This window comes from Crinia signifera, chromosome 3 (assembly GCF_055691185.1).
Source record: "Crinia signifera chromosome 3, ASM5569118v1, whole genome shotgun sequence".
NCBI lineage: Eukaryota > Metazoa > Chordata > Amphibia > Anura > Myobatrachidae > Crinia > Crinia signifera.
This window is the reverse complement of record NC_139219.1, coordinates 116,087,679-116,105,999: the sequence shown is the minus strand read 5'-3', so window position 1 is coordinate 116,105,999 and position 18,321 is coordinate 116,087,679. Positions and strand designations below refer to the sequence as shown.

The window sequence follows — 18,321 nt, the reverse complement described above, 5'->3', positions numbered from 1 at the left end:
ATTAAATTGCCCTGGGTGCCTTCCAAAAAAGATAGATAGTCTGGAAAAAACTGGCATCACTCCAAGGAACTTTTAAATGGTTTTTAGTTGCATGTCACAATGATAATAGCAAGAATGCACATCAAAACTGGTAGGTCGACGTTTCAATGTCAACACTACATTTTTTTCAAGACTTCAATGTGCAGAAAACCATGACAAAATAAAGACAGTGTAAATGGATGGAAGCAGCTTCAATAATAAGGAAGCTGAGCAGGAGCCAGAATAAGCTTAAGTAGAGATGGGCAAAACGGGTCACTAAGACGAGCCGGGATCCAGCAGATCACTCCGTGAAAAGATCCAGATCTTTTAGACTGGTCCTCGGCTCACTTTGAAAAAAGGGCTAATTTGATAATAAATAAGTTTTACAATCATTTATTGCCATTTAAAAAAAATATATATTTTAAATAGTGAGCTGAACAAATAAGAACATACATGACCGAATAAAACACTGATCGATGGCTGGGTGCAAAATCACCATCGATGGCGTCTGCACCGATGGCCATCCCTAGCAGCAGCAGCCTTTTTATTCTTTCTTTCACTTGCAGTCACAGCACTGTACTCAGTCTTCAGAGTTAGTACATCTCAGCTGCCACAGGTGGCAGTGCTGAGATCAGGCAATTGCATTGTAATGAAAAACGAAACAAAGTAAAAGAACGACTGTTCACCTTTTTGGGATCGGCGGCTCCCTCACTCTTTTATGGGATCCGTCCAAAAGATCCACTACGTTCGCAAACCGCCCATCTCTACTTAATAGTAATATCTGATATCAGCAGGTAAATTGATTTTCTACATTCAAGGCAATAAATAGACTTCTGGGCAGGGACGCGCAGTCAGGGGAGGCAGTGCCTCCCCTGTCATTAATGATTAAAATAATACAAAGAAGATACTTATGACACATATTCTGTGTCATAAGCACCTTCTTTATATTAATCTATTCATTCTCATTGTTTAAATGGATTTCTGAGGCACCTAAATCCGTGCCTCCAGCTGCCCCTTACAAAAAGCTGGAAGCAGGAGGTGGGCAGGGGGCGGTGACATGCAGAGGGCTGTAATAGCCCATTTAAAAAAATGAGTGAAAGCGGCACCACTACAAGTGCAGCAGTGACAGGGGCATGCTTTCAGCCAATCTGAAAGCATGCTCTGTCACTGAAGCCATCAGAAAGGCCGATTCCCCCCCCCCCCCCTGCCGTCACCACCCACCCTGCACTGTCACCCACCTCCAGCAGCCGGCGGCAGAAGTTGAGTACCAGCTGTTAAAGGGGGAGCAAACCGGTACCAACAGGCCTGGAGAGTCGGGCCTAGGAATGGCTACCTTCACCCGGAGACCCGATGTCTTCCTAATGATCGCCGGGTTCCTGAGAGCTGGGAAGATGCGCAGCTGCTGATGCGCATCCTCTCCTTCCTGGACACGCTCATTGAGAAGGCGCGACTGGAACACTGGAGCCTTCCTGCAGACTGAGGCTGTTCCAGCGTATGCGGAGCTCCCGGTGCATGGAGGTGGAGGAGAGGAGTCTGCGGGCCGGGAGCAGTTTTGTCCTGAAGCCCTTCCCCCGCCTGGCATGGCTGCTCTGCAGGACATGGGTGAGGAGGACAGGGTGAGTAAGCACTCATGTCCCTTGTCATCATACTCTACTCAGCCAGCCATTACACACTTGACAACAAGCATGTAAACCCCATGGCAACAAGCATGTAAACCCCATGGCAGCAAGAATGTCACCCCCATGGCAATGAGCATGTAACCCCCATGGTAACGAGCATTTAAACCCCATGTAGGACGGGGCATTCTTTTTAAGAAACACTAGTGGGGGCATTATCCATTTACACCACACTTAAGGGGGCATTATGGTTTTAGCGTCACTAAAATTCCATGAAGAGGCCCAAAATGTGTTATTGCACCGCCACTGGGAGAAGATGCAGAAAGCTGCATCTTTTGCCAAGACGAAGCTGCTCTGCAAAGTGCATATTGGCTAGCGGTGTGCGAGCAGTGCACTGACTGTTTGATTGTGTGATTGTTACTTTGTAATGATTTACCTAGCGCATCTTCCCTGCAGCCCTTGTGAGGGTAGCAGAAGACTAATGGGGCATACACACGGGGCAATTTCAGCCTCTTTTCTAAACAATCTGACTAGATCGCTTAGAAAAGGAGCACAGATTGCTCCGTGTGTATGCCCTGCAGCGATGGCGATGCGCGGTCCCACGTGTTATTATCGCCTGAAAGTTAAGCCAGTTACCAGACGTTTACTGCACAGTGCATATACTTATATAGTCTATCAATTGTATTTTAGTATGGTAACTCTTATGAGTAGGGTCCTCCTGCCTCACGTACTCACCCTACCTCTTTACCTCACCTGTCCTGTTCTTCCCTTCCTCTACTTCATCTTCAGTCTCCTCGACAATTTTGACACCTACTTCTGAACTGATGCTGATTTTATTTCTACCAGCTATACCCCTTTTTATACTGTATTTTTCAACACACCCTGTACGTTACTGTACCTTGTCATTTGTTTTTTGTTTGCTATGTACGGCGCTGCGGACACTTTGTGGCGCCTTATAAATAAACGTACTGTTACTACTACTACTACTATTACAACATCTAGTCCCAGCTGCCGGCTTGATAAACACGAGGCTGCCAGGCACATATTATATGAAAACAGTTATCCCTCTATGACCGCAGCTCTCTACTAAATGTTGGATTTTTTCAGAAGATGGTGTTTCTATATTATCTGACATATCTGATATACAGTATAAATAACCTAAATAATTTATCAGATATATAGATTCTAATATTGTGCCACAACCGGGTCATATATAAAATATCTGTCTGGTATTAGGACCACATGAATCCATAATATACCAATTGTGGCTCCACAACCCTATCATGTTCAACAGTTCCCACACATAGGTGGTACTTTTACCATTTTAAGATACAAACCATAAATCAATCTGAAGTGAAATTTTATAACTAACGACTGCAACAACGTTTCCTGTAATGAGCCTGTGTAGTGCTCTATATGTAGAAAAAGAAAAAGAACTGGTAATCACACAGGAAAAGAAAGTGAATCAATTGGGTGGGTGGCCCCTCATACAATTATTTGGTATATATTTCTGTAGTCCATTGAAGGTGTACTTTGATTTTACAGCAAAAATTATGGACAGGAAGGAATATCACTTTGTGGTGCACCTCAAGAAATTTTTATTAAAATATAACCTTTATTAATATGTGGTTAAAAAGAGTATGGCGAAAATAAAAGACACGGAACATGAAAACATACACAAAATTGTTAAAAAAGGATACAGGTATGCTTGCGACGTGGGACTCCACACTCCCAAATATCAAGAGTTCTCTCAATATAATAGTGACATATATGTTGTCTAGTTAGAGGTGCAATCAATGTCTGAAATCAGAAATGTCTGGTGAGCTAGGAGGCTGTGAATAAAAGACAGTCTCCTTAGTTCCCGTGTACTATAGGATGCGGGGCGCTCCACAAAGACACACCGTCTTACTCTATCTGTAAGCCGGGAGACACCGGTAATATTTTTCTGTAATGCTCTATCGCGTCTTAATTCACAACAACACTCGCCGTTTTACAATTCACACAAGATGCGAGGTAGCGGTGATATATTAACACACGCTCCGTCACGTCTCTCAGCCAGCCGGCTGTTTGTTCACGGACCGCTCACCGTCTCACATTAAAGGCAGGACGAGAGGCAGCAGTGAAATGCTAGCATGTGTACTATCGCGCCTCACAGCCAACAGGCTGATAACTTAGGCGGACCGTTCACACCAACTTATTAAACTAGACAGATCAAAAATGTTAGGACATTTCAATGGGGAAGGGGGAGTGGGGGTAGCCCACGAAGTATATGGTCGGCGTACGCTTCGCCAGTGAGCTTCGTCAGGACCAACCGGGGTGGTACCTGGAAGTTTGTTAAGTACCTGTGGGCTAATGAATATGGTAATTGGCAAGTGGTTGTACAATTCACTCATAGGTTGAGCGGTCTGTCACTCCTGATACTCAGACTAATAGCTGGATACCTCTTTGGATAATAATCAAACTGACACTGGTAACATTTATAAACAGTGTAATAATTTAAAAAATATATAATAATTTGAAAAAGAGCAAAAGCAAAAAGGCAGCAATAAGTGACTAATAGATTATATTGTTTATATTATCGCTTTAGGTAAACTATTAAATTTATGTTGCCTAGGTCCTACAGTATATGTCTAGGCTGCTAAGCGGACAGACAGAGTTAATTACAATACTCCTTTAAAGAAAAAAATACATAAAGATAATAAATAATCCTTAAAGAGTATTACTAGTCTCTGTGCTGCCAGACGGGCAGACAGATTTTATTGAGAGTTATATATAGCAAGGGTGATAAATAAGAACGAGAAAAACAGTACTTAAATGGAGTAGATTAAGAATATTTAACATTGTTTGATGGGAGGGGGGGTGGTGATGTGCATGAGGAGGGATTGGGGAATTAATTTATTTATGCTTGGATATCTCATCATAGTCACAAATGAATTATGTGAAAAATGTGAATGTGTAGTTGTGACAATTGTTTTGGCCTGGCAGGTCCAGATTCCTCCCATATCTCCGTGTAGAGGACGCATGTGTGATATATTTAGACACACATACCCCATACACGGGGAGAGGGATAGAGTCTGGCCTCCAGAAAGATTTGATTATCACATCACATAGTCTTTACTGAGTCCAATGAAATTTACACCAGACATGTACTCATTTGGCTAAGATACATAGATGATCTGCTCCTAGTATGGGAGGGAGATCTAAATCTATTTCAAGAATTTCTGGCATCATTGAATGACAATAATCTGAATCTTAGGCTTACCCACCATGCGAGCCAAAGGGAGGTAGAGTATTTGGACCTTCGAATCAGTGTTGAAGCCAATGGTACCATAAGCACAGACATCTTCCATAAAAAGACCTCCACTAACTCCCTGTTACACCATCAAACTGCACACTTTCCACCTGTCATAAAGAGTTTACCTAAAGGAGAGTACCTCAGAACAAGACCTAACTGCTCCAATGATGATACATATAACAAAAGGGCAGATGAACTGGACACCAGGCTGCATAATAGAGGGTACAGTAATAAATCCACCCAAAAAGCCAGGAAAGAGGTGTACAAATATAAAAGAGAACAACTCCTGGTCCCCAAGAGTAAAACACCTAACAAAGAGGAGAAGATACGTTTTATGGGCACTTTCTGTAAGGCGTGGCGAGAAGTACAACAAATTCTGAACAAACACATTAATATCCTCAGAACTGATGAAGATCTTGGGGCAATCCTCGGCAATAAAGTGGACGTTAGCTGGAGACGCAGAAAGAATCTAAAAGACATCTTGGTGCATAGCCATTTGGAAAAAGGGTCTACCGTAAAAATTAGAAAGAAGGGTACCTTCAAATGTGGCACATGCAGAATGTGCATATATGTGACACCTCGTGATGCCTACACTGACAAATTTGGCAAGGTCTGGCAAATCAAGGAGTACATTACATGCGACACCGCAGGGGTTATATACAATCTAGAATGCCCCTGCGGCAAGCACTATATTGGAAAAACTCGCAGACCCTTTAAGAAGAGGCATCTGCTGAGTATTAAAAACGCCTCAAGAGACCAGGCCAACTTCAAGTATTTGACTACCGTTGCAAGACATTTTTTGAAATACCACCATGGCATGCCAACTGGTCTCAAAGCATTTGGTATGACTAAGATCACCATGAATATAAGAAGAGGTGATTGGGATAGGGAACTTCTCAAACAAGAGACCCGATTGATTTTCCTGATGGGCTCTATGTCCCCATCTGGACTCAATGAGGAAAACAACTATACAGTATTTTTGTAATCTTCCCTATCACCATTTTCAATTCCTTTTTTCTCTCTCTAGAGAGATTAAAATCTTTCCCAAGACTCGGAGTAATTCCCACTACCATATAGGGACTATTACTATTTGTTGATCATAACAATGTAACACATAAACTCATGGATACCTTATGACTTCACTGTGAACGCTGGATGACATTACATATCTTTAATGTTTATTTATTGTTATATTCCTTATTGATATATTCTCTCCTCATATATGTTTTTTAATATATGCTTATCACATTCATCTTAGTAATATTATTATATAGAGTCTTTCTCTGTAATGTATATTTTGAATATACTCAGACCACTACTAATTTTGCTTTCCCTACTTTACCTCTCTTATAATAGAGGAATTTTATGCACACACACTCTCTCTTTTTTGTATCTCTTATATTCAAACCTCACTTCTTTTTCTCACCGCTAATATGCGTCTATATTCTCTCTATGCGATCACACATCACATAATGTGATAATCAAATCTTTCTGGAGGCCAGACTCTATCCTCTCCCCGTGTATGGGGTATGTTTGTCTAAATATATCACACATGCGTCCTCTACACGGAGATATGGAAGGAATCTGGACCTGCCAGGCCAACACAATTGTCACAACTACACATTCACATTTTTCACATAATTAATTTGTGACTATGATGAGATATCCAAGCATAAATACATTAATTCCCCAATCCCTCCTCATGCACATCACCCCCCCCCTCCTCACCACATTAGTCCCATCAAACAATGTTAAATATTATTAATCTACTCCCTTTTAAGTACTGTTTTTCTCGTTCTTATTTATCTTGCAATATATAACTCTCAATAAAATCTGTCCGCCCGTCTGGCAGCACAGAGACTAGTAATACTCTTTAAGAATTATTTATTATCTTTATGTATTTTTTCCTTTAAAGGAGTATTGTAATTAACTCTGTCTGTCCGCTTAGCAGCCTAGACATATACTGTAGGACCCAGGCGACGTAAATTTAATAGTTTACCTAAAGCGATAATATAAACTATATAATCTATTAGTCACTTATTGCTGCCTTTTTGCTTTTGCACTTTTTCAAATTATTATATATTTTTTAAATTATTACACTGTTTATAAATGTTACCAGTGTCAGTTTGATTATTATCCAAAGAGGTATCCAGCTATTAGTCTGAGTATCAGGAGTGACAGACCGCTCAACCTATGAGTGAATTGTACAACCACTTGCCAATTACCATATTCATTAGCCCACAGGTACTTAACAAGCTTCCAGGTACCACCCCGGTTGGTCCTGACGAAGCTCACTGGCGAAGCGTACGCCGACTGTACACTTCGTGGGCTACCCCCACTCCCCTTTCCCCATTGAAATGTACAAAAATTTTTGATCTGTCTAGTTTAATAAGTTGGTGCGAACGGTCCGCCTAAGTTATCAGCCTGTTGGCTGTGAGGCGCGATAGTACGCATGCTAGCATATCACTGCTGCCTCTCGTCCTGCCTTTACTGTGAGACGGTGAGCGGTCCGTGAACAAACAGCCGGCTGGCTGAGAGACGTGACGGACCGTGTGTTAATATATTACCACTACCTCGCGTCTTGTGTGAATTGTAAAACGGCGAGTGTTGTTGTGAATTAATAGCCTACTCCTCTGAGTACAGTGCACTGCCTAATTGCCACCTATTTTTAATACAACTTATTTATTTTTTAATTTCTATTTTTAAGTCACTATTGTTTTCTTTTATACAGTACTTTACAGTTTTATTCTATTGTAATAGGTGCACCATGCACAGGACAACTTTTCTTCTTCTATACTTTCTCTGGATAATTTTTGCCTAGTGGTATCACACCTCCGCTTTACAATGGCCTTATAGGCATGTACAACAAATAGGATGTCCTCTGTAATGACATACCGTATCATGTCTTGTGCAATTGGCACCACCCCTCTTTCTTTGCCAAGAAACCACTGGCAGCAAGTAATTAGAAGCCTTACTGTGGTGTGTGGTGTCATTGGCATTACGGTGTGTGGCATATTGTGTCATTTGAATTACAGTGTGGCAAACTATGCAATGGGCATTACAGTGTGTGGTGTAATATTTAATGGGCATTACGTAGCATGGTATAATATGTAATTTATTATTTACAGTTTCCTATATAGCGCAGCAGATTCCGTTGTGCTTTACAACCCGTAATGTAATGGACATTACGGGTTGTGGAATAATGTGGCCATGCCTCTATTGTTATGTACCCACTCCCCCAGTTGCGTGTGATGACACCCTCTCATGACACTTGACCACGACCATTTTTGGTACCACGTAAGAAAAAAATTCTGCTTGCACCACTGTTTACAAACCAGTGCCTCACCAGCCCCTAACCTCACCGCACGTCACTGCTTCTGGGAGACCATCTGGTTGAGCCTTGAAAAAGCATTTTGTAAAACAGGAGTCAGTAGTTAGTCGGCAGAAATGTCTATGATATGCATTTGTCAGTTATATACTGTATATAGACATATAGAAAATGAATTGACAACCAGACTGCAGCAAGTGTTTGTAACAGTTTAGGTTGGATCAGACCCAGCATATAGAAAGTGAATTGACTCTCAGACTGCAGCAAGCAAGAGAGGGAGATTTACATTAGACCCAACACAGCCACAATGCATTATTGTGGAGAAAGCACAGACAATATACAATAAACCATGTCTGACAAAAAGACAGTATTAGCACTTATGCAGTGAAAAAGTGACCTGCATAATAAGCATTATACAGATTACCATACTGCACCACAGAGTTAATATACTGTAGAGGGTTATTTATACATGAACCCAGTGTTGTGCGGTGAGGTCAGTGGCTGGTGAGGCACTTAGCCAGGGCTTGCATCCATCCCTACTCCGAACCACTTAAGTAGTGGTGCACAGCCAGGAAGGTGGAGGAGGACACAGGGTGGGAGGGGGATGCAGGGTGGTGGAAAACGAAGAGTGTGAGAGCGAGATCAGGGTGGCGTAGGACGCAGGGTGGGAGGGAGGACGCGGAATGGTGAAGAACACAGGTGGTATAGAGACACTGTGGCTCAGGACAGGGCCTGACTGGGACCAGGAATCGGCATTTTGAGCACACAGGCCCACCTGTAGTAGTCTGTGTAGGCCTGATCTCATGTAAAGGTGACGTGGCATCAGAAAAAGGAGGCATTACACATTATGGAAAACATCGTAACACCCATTACACATTATGGAACACACCGTAATGCCCATTACAGAATATAAAACAATCTAGACCCCACAGGCTGCTCCCCGTGTATAATAACAGAACACCACAGGCCACTCCACCTGTATAATAACAGGAAACCACAGGCTGCACCCCTGCACAATAACAGAACACCACAGGCTGTCCCCCCCTACACAATAACAGAACACCACAGGCTGCTCCCCCTTCACAATAACAGAACACCACAGGCTGCTCCCCCTGCACAAAGAGCATGAAGGAGATGAGAGCAAAAGGTGAGCAGTAGTGAAAGTTAGGAGGGGGATAGGGGAAGCGAGAGAAGACAGAGGCAGAGAGAGAGCAGGGGTTTAAAAGGGTTGAGATATCACTTTATAGTACCTCCAAATCCCCCCCCCCCCCCACGGGAGTGTGGCGCTGCTGGTGAGGTCAGAGCGGTAGTGCTGAGCTGCTGGTGGGGTCAGCGCGGGAATGCGGTGCTGCTGGTGGGGTGAGTGGAAGTGCAGCTCTGCTCGTGGGGTCAGAGCAGGAGTGCGTCACTGCTGGTGGCGTCAGCGCGGGATTAGTGCGGCCCTAAAAGCTTACTTCCTGGCTTCTCCTCCTGCCTCTCATCCCGCCGGATGCCCCACCCTCTGTAGCGGCCTCCTTCACTGTCTAGACAGATCCTCAGTGCAGGAGGCCGGCGGCCATTTTCCCGAAGCCACGGCCATATCCTTAAAGCCGCAGCCAGCGCTGCTGAAGAGAGGAGAGTTCCAGATGCTGCCAGCGGCAAGTGGGACTCAAATTCGGCTCACCTGGCCATCGGCCCTTCTGGCATTTGCCACATGTGCCAGATGGCCAGTCCAGCCCTGGCTCAGGACACAGGATGGGAGATCAACATACAAGGTATTTAATAGTAAAGCTAACCAGACTCCATGGCTCCAGCAGCAGCATGTAGATTAGGCAGGCAGAAGAGCCAGCACACCCCACGTGGGCAGCAGGGAAGAGACCCGGACGCACTCCTTCAGGGTGCTCTGGATGTAGACCATCTGCTTCGGGCTCTGGAGAATGACCCCCACAGTGGCAGCAGCTCTAGAGTGGGCTATGGGCGGAAGAGGCTCCCCCCCAGATTTTGCTCTCCGACATCTGTTGCCATTAGCTCTGCTCCCTGGCTGCATCCATCCCTGGCTGAGCAGCTGGATGCGGGGCTGAGCTGTCTGCTGGATGTGGGGCTGATGAGGCAACCGGGGAGCTCAGCCTCACATCTAGTGTGGTGGTGTGGTGCTGAGGGGCTATTTTCGGGCAGCCGGGGGGCTGAGTTCCTAAGTACGGCGCAGAACACAGATTGGGGTGGGTGAGTTGTGTGGCTGTGCTAAGTGTCTGAGCCGAGGGCTGGCTTTAGGGATCCTTAGATCATCCCAGCATTCGCCAGCAAGAGGGAGCCCGGCTCCATCTGTGTGTGTGTGTGTATATATATATATATATATATATATATATATATATATATATGTATATATATATATGTGTGTGTATATATATGTATATATATATATATATATATATAAATAATAGCGGTATTCAAACAAATGAATGAAGACTGGAGGCGGCACTCTCAGTGAAAAAAGCAACCTTGTATTAAAACATCACATCACAGTGGGAAAATTCACAGTGAAAAACGTGTCAGCATTTTCAACAAAACGTGGAGTGCAGAAACACAACAGACATAGAGAACAACTTGATTTAAATAGATAAACACACACGTGATCTTGATCCTGGACGGCACAGAGGCGCCGGCTTCCGGCTGTGTTTCCACGTGACAACTGACGTCAGTCCGTTGCCTAGGTGACCCGCTCCAACTGGCAGACGGGAAGTGTGGAGGGACATATTCAGAGTGCGTTTAACCTGCAATACGTACAGGAGCGCACATATTAGTGATATTAGATATCAAAAAGTGGCAAAGTTTGTTATTAATGTGACGAAGTGCTTACATATTAGGAAAAAAGTTATTAAAATTATGGAACAGAACTACATATGTGCATCTCTTGTAAACGATCAAGTTAGTGTGCTTTCAACACAAGAAATGCAAAAATATATGACAGCCTGCAATATATAATGCTTATTGTTCAGTGGCCGTCAGTGTTCAACATAAAAACCATGTTACAACAGCCTAGTGGATTGCAATTTTACACCATATTTTAAATAGGTAAAGCAGTTTAAACGATGTGCATATATTTGCACCATCTGTTTTTGAGAGGGGACTTCCGTGCCGACCAATCGACACTCATGTCGACAATGAATGGGAAATACTATTAAAGTTGAAATTAGTGACAGAATTAATTGGAGCTGGATTTAAAGAAATATATTTAAAGAAGTTTTCTCATTTAAACCATGAGAGGCCACTGAGTTTAAGACATGAATCCAGTGGGTCTCGCGCTGGAGAAGTGTTTTAATTCTGTTACCACCGCGGACAGGGAGGGGGACATGTTCAACTATTTGGTGCCTTAAATCGGACAACGTGTGTTGGTGGGCCTTAAAGTGACGGGCCACCGGCTGGTCGATGTCCTTACCGGCTAGACAATTCTTGATAGCTGACCGGTGGGCCGTTGCTCGCTCCCGGAAGGGTCGACTCGTTTGGCCAACATATATAAGTGCACAAGGACACTTGATAATATATACCACAAAGGCCGTGGTGCATGTGATAGCCTGATTAATCTTATATACTCTATCCCGGCTATTGGACTCATCCATCTCACAATTGGATAAAGTCCAGCCTCGCCGTCACCATAACCTCTCGAAAGGTGAACAACAGGCCTTACAATCGCTGTCTAAAAGAGAGGATATAATTGTGCGACAGGCGGACAAAGGTGGTGGCATAGTAGTCCAGGATCGTGCCACTTATATCCAAAACCTGGATATCCACCTGGCTGATGCCACCACCTACAGGAAGTTACCAGGTGATCCAACACCTATTTTTAAAAAACAACTGGATGCCATCTTAAAACATGCCCTGGAAGAAGGCCACATTAGTAAGAAAACCCACAAGACCCTGTCCTCCGATTTCCCCATTACCCCTGTGATATATTCCATTCCCAAAATCCACAAAGACAGTAATAACCCCCCCGGTCCGCCCCATCATATCCGCCCGCAATTTCCTCTGTCAACCCATATCTCAATTTCTGGACACACTCATCCAGCCACTTGTCATGTCACAACCCCATTTCCTGAAGGACACCACTCAACTTTTGATCAAACTACAACAATTGCAAAATATCCCGGCTCAAGCATTATTATGCACAATGGATGTATCCAACTTATATACTGTCATCCCCCACACCGAAGGACTTGCCACCATGAGAACATTCCTTGTTTCCAATGGATTTGATGGTCTGGACATTCCTCTGTTTTTGGAATTATTGGAGTTTATTCTCACTAAAAATTATTTTCTGCATAATAGTTGTTTTTATTTGCAGTTAACCGGTTGTGCGATGGTGTCCAAAGTGGCCCCGTCGCTAGCAAATGTATTTATGTTCTCTCAAGAATCCAATTTTTTCTTTTCACAAAACAATATTTCCAAAAACATATTATTTTATTGTCGATACATCAACGATTTATTGCTGATTTGGGGTGACAGCATGGAGGCACTCACCACTCTTGTTAATAATATCAATGCACTTGATAACCTGATCAAACTTACAATGCAATGCCACCCCTCGGTGATCAATTACCTAGATGTGTCAATACATCTGAAGGAGGGTAATATTCAAACTACGGTTTTTACAAAACCTACAGACCGCAACACCCTGCTTCACCATGGTAGCCATCATGCTCCAAGTCTGAAGAAGGGTCTACCTCGGTCTCAGATGTTGCGCATTGCGCGAATAACTAGTGACCATGACCAATTAGATGAGGCTCTCAATGTGGTTATTAAAAAATTTCTGGAACGCGGTTACGATTACAGGGTACTTAAAAGACAAAAACAGGAGGTACTCAATACACCCAGAGTACAATTATTAACCTGTAATACCAAAAAAGATACCAGTAAAAGAATACCGTTAGTGATCACCTTCTCATCCACTAGTGTGGCCTTACCGCGGGTTTTAAAAGCCACATGGCCACTGGTCACGAGTGACCGAGACCTCCCGTGTTTCTCTCAAACCACCCTGATGCCTAGCTTTAAGAGGGGACGTAATATACGAGACTTGGTGGTAAAAACGAATTTAAATTCAACCATCCCCATTAATACTCAGATCAAAGCTCCAGGATGCTATAGGTGTCCGACATGCACTGCATGCCGACACATGGACACGGGTTCGGTTTTTATACACCCCAAAACCGGTCACCGATATAAGATTAATCAGGCTATCACATGCACCACGGCCTTTGTGGTATATATTATCAAGTGTCCGTGTGCACTTATATATGTTGGCCAAACGAGTCGACCCTTCCGGGAGCGAGCAACAGCCCACCGGTCAGCTATCAAGAATTGTCTAGCCGGTAAGGACATCGACCAGCCGGTGGCCTGTCATTTTAAGGCCCACCAACACACACTGGCCGATTTAAGGCACCAAATAGTTGAACATGTCCCCCTCCCTGTCTGCGGTGGTAACAGAATTAAAACACTTCTCCAGCGCGAGACCCACTGGATTCATGTCTTAAACTCAGTGGCCTCTCATGGTTTAAATTAGAAAACTTCTTTAAATATATTTCTTTAAATCCAGCTCCAATTAATTCTGTCACTAATTTCAACTTTAATAGTATTTCCCATTCATTGTCGACATGAGTGTCGTTTATTCGGCACGGAAATCCCCTCTCAAAAACAGATGGTGCAAATATAAGCACATCGTTTAAATTGCTTTACCTATTTAAAATATGGTGTAAAATTGCAATCCACTAGGCTGTTGTAACATGTAACATGGTAACACTGACGGCCACTGAACAATAAGCATTATATATTGCAGGCTGTCATATATTGCAGGCTGTCATAGGTAATTTAATGCATAAAATGCCCAGCGGTGCACATTTTGGTCTCTTATGGCCCCATACACTATGCAAATTGGGTCGGATTTCACCCCATTTTTAGTGGATTAAGCCAAGAAATTGGGTAAAATCAGAACATATCAAATGTGTATGACATCCAATCCGATGCATGGTCTTGTGCGCATCTGACCAGTTGAGTTGGACAGGCAGCTGTTAAGATAAGTCTTATGTGCAGCCCATTTTAACGACACATCGCAGGTGCCTTTGATCGCCCACAATTTATCACATCCTATCTGTACAGCTGGGAGCATCGGGCAGGAGTGGCACTCTCCCCACCCTTTATCCGAGGTGAAAGACAGGCAAAAGTATTTAAAAAAAACATACAAAATAACGGGTGGCCACTCAGCCAATCAGCAGCCTTCTGTTCCTTTGAATGGGTTTTTTACCTCCAGCTCCCTGGGAGTTTTACATGTGTTAAATTGAGTGTGATTTATCTAAATTAAAAATGGCACATCAAGTGCCAAATAGCATGTGATCCTCCTAGTAAGCTACTAGGCAGTTCATGAGGAGGACTTCTCCCTTCGGAGAAGTTGTATTAGTGTATGGGGGCCTTTACAGTAGTGTTAACAACTTTTATAGGTTGCACTGGAATACTTGAGATGCCTGTGGACATAATTACCATTCCAGAATGCTACAGAATGTCAATTAATATAACCCACAACCACCACCTAAATCAGTGTCATTGTATATGCGTATGCACAAATAGTGTTAAGCTTGTGCATTCAAGTAATCCACCTTTATAAATAAATAACTTTTTGACTCTCCTAATGGGCTTCATATTCTGTAGCTTCTGTCTTGGAGTTGTTTTCAGGAATTCAGTCAATCTTTAGTCATCTATAATTAAACTAAACAATATAAGAAAAGGATTAACCTTCTAAACCCCATAGATAAAGTTGACTTTAGATGCACTATAATCATCGGCAGAACTACATAGGTATTATGAGATCCAGAATGAGGCAATGGGAGGTCATTGTCCCTCCTGCTTCTCCCTAAGTAGCAGAAATTAGGCATTTTCTACATCTGTGCTGGTCTGGAAGGTAAGAGCAAAACTACTGGACACCCCACATTTTCAAATTGAGCATAGCTCTGCCCTGCTCTGCTTTGGGTTGATATGGGACATACCAAGATTGACTAATGGACATTCTTTTATAGACAATAAAAACCCTGGGCAAGCTTCTAAACAGAATATTTATGTGATAAATGGACATACTTTTACATTTATGTTTTAGGAAGGAGGAAAATCTAATGCAGACAAATGCAGATTTGATCATGGGATGTGATGGTGCATTCTCTGTTGTACGAAAGCAATTCATGAAAAAGACACGCTTCAATTACAGTCATGTATATATTCCTCATGGTTATAAGGAACTGACCATTATTCCAAAGAATGAAGAGGTAAGAGATAAACTTTAAATAACATACTATGCTATGCCAAATAAATAAGGTATATTCATACTGAAACGGGCCATTTATTTATTAACAGTTTCTTATATAGCGCAGCATATTCCGTTGCGCTTTACAATAGGAGACAGTGATACAACAAACTGGGTGTTTACAGACAGTCAAAAGGTATGGGTCCTGCTCGCAATCTTACAATCTACAGGGAAATAGTGATTGATACATAAGGATAGATATTCTTTATTGCATTAAAACCCCAAAATGCGAAGGTTCCTGGTGTGCTGTACGATATGGTGACCAAGCAGTTTGGCCATGGGTCAGGAGGAAAATGTGAAAAAGAAAGAGAGTGGATATGTGTGGACTGTACAGAGGGGATGTGATTAGATAGGAACAGTATATGAAAGTTAAATGACTGGTTCTGGAATTGGACAAGCTTCCCTGAAGAGGTGAGTTTTTAGGGAACGCTTGTAGGTTTGAAGACTGGAGGATTATTATTATGCTTGGGAGGGTATTCCACAGAGTGGTTGCAGCCTGAAGAAAGTCCTGCAAATGGGAATAAGAGCAAGTAATGAGTGTGGATGAGAGACACAGATTTGGTGAGGAGCGTAGAGGTCGGGTTGGAAGATATTTTGAGATAAGAGAAGAGATGTATGTTGGTGTAGTTTGGTTTATGACTTTGTGTGTAAGTAAAAAAAAAATATAATGAATATAGTAGAATACAGGTAACCAATGAAGTGACTGACAGAGTAGCTTTGCAGAAGATGGGTCAGAAGTTTGTCTTTTTCAGAATCGGAGTAAAAACGGCGTGTTTGAAGGACACGACTAGAGAAAGAGAGGTTACAGACTTTAGTTAAGGTTGGGATGAGCACATGAGACAGAGATTTACTTATTTTTGATGGTATAGAGTCAAGCGGAGAGGTAGTAGAGTGGGAGGAAGAGAAAAGTGCAGATAATTCATCTTTACTCGTGGAATAAAATGAAGTAAATGAGTAAGAGGGCTCAGGTAGGGAATTGAGCAGATCACCAACTGAGCTGGAGCATACCAATTAATCTCTGATCTTGTCAATCTTATCCTGAAGTTGGAAGCAAGATCTTATGCATTGATAGTGGCTGGTGGCTTGGATGAGGGAGGGTTGAGAAGTGATTTAAATGTATTAAAAATATGTTTTTGGTTAGAAGCTTGAGCAGAAGTGAGAGTTTGGAAATATGTTTATTTGGCAGTTTACATAACTGTAGGACCTGTAGATAGTCTTATATGTGATTAAATCCATTGGACTGTGAGATTATGCCATTTACGTTCAACTTTCCCTGAGAGATTTTGTAGTTAATTTAGAGTGCCACAGTTGGCGTCTAGGCCTATGTGGAGTGTGGTTGGTTACTGTAGCCACTTCATCCAGGGCTGTTGTGAGAGTTAGGTTTAGGTGTGATTCCACCATCTCAGGAGTAGTGAATGCAGAAATATGTGCAAGCTGTTGTTGCAGAGAGGAGGATAGTTCTTGAAAATTAATATCATTAATATTTCTACGGGCTTGAGGTGGATTTAGGGATTTCAGTGTTTTAGAGTTTGAAGTACTAGAGGAGAGCATGCAGGTGATAAGGTTGTGATCTGTGAGAGGGAAAGTAGTATTGGTGAATTCAGACACTGAGCACAGCTTATTGAATACAAGATCAAGGCAGTGGCTCTCTGGACGAGTAGAGGAGTCAGTCCATTGGAAGAGGCCAATAGAGGAGGTTAGAGAAAGTAGGAAGAAAAATCTTCCAGAAATCGTGTGGGTTGCCCAGGTGGGCAATAGATAGCTGTAACACGCAGCGAGAAAGGAGTGTAAGTTCTGATAGAATGTACTTCAAATTATGTGAATGTCAGTGATGGAGCCTGTGGAAGAACTGTGTATGTGAAGGATTGGAATATTAATATTTCAACCCCACCTCCTCTACTGTCACCGTGTGTATGCATGGAAGGCAGTGTCTGATTGTGAGAGCCATGTTTCTGTTAAAGCCAGCAGGTTGAAGTTATTTGAAATGAAGAGGTCGTGGATGGATGTTTATTACCGTGTGCATTCCACGAAAGAGAGAGAAAAGAGACTGATTTTGAGAGGATACCATAAAGAGCAATGCACAAGTGTAGAATTCATCCATGTTGCTGTCTTCAGCCATTATCTTATAAGCTCCTGTACCGCTAAGTATGGATCACTGTGCTATATGATAAATAAATTATTCTGCTGACCTATGATAAAAGAGTGTGCTGGCCCCCTCTGTCTCTGGCTGGGAGAATATCCCTCTATTGATGGAATGCATATTAATTTCAATGGCACGACACCCCATTACTTATTTGCTACTGAGGAGTGTGTGTCCCCCATCTACATCATATATATATATATATATATATATATATATATATATATAGTCACAGTAGCTAGCAAGCAGCGGCACTCAACAGGGTTTTCAAAAAGGGTACTCTTTACCTAGAACGGCGCCCACGATGTCCATCGCGGTCATCGGGGGAACAAAATCGCGGACATCACGGCCATCGCATGCACTAAAAAGTCGGGTGCGATGCGACGCCCGCGATGCCCGCGATTTCCCATAGGGATCAATGTTAAATTTTTCGATGGACACGATTTTCACTTCAATGCCTCAATGGACGCGATTTTGCCATAGGAAACAATGTTAAATGGCCCACAGAGCCCAAATAGGCACCCTGTACAGTAAAATGGCCCCCAAAATTGGTAACCACACCCGCACGATCAACGCGAACCCAAAGCGTGGCGAGCGCAGCGGTAC

The 18,321-nt window shown here is 42.8% G+C and overlaps 1 protein-coding gene across 3 annotated transcripts in view; it reads left to right on the top strand.

The window, feature by feature from the left end:
- Nucleotides 1-18,321, top strand: part of KMO (kynurenine 3-monooxygenase) — a 744,737-nt gene that overhangs the window by 413,960 nt on the left and 312,456 nt on the right. For all 3 annotated transcript variants that reach the window (XM_083176397.1, XM_083176396.1, XM_083176395.1), the window contains one exon: nt 15,372-15,537. In XM_083176397.1, the coding sequence (XP_083032523.1) occupies nt 15,372-15,537 (166 nt within the window). The remainder of the gene's footprint in view (nt 1-15,371; nt 15,538-18,321) is intronic.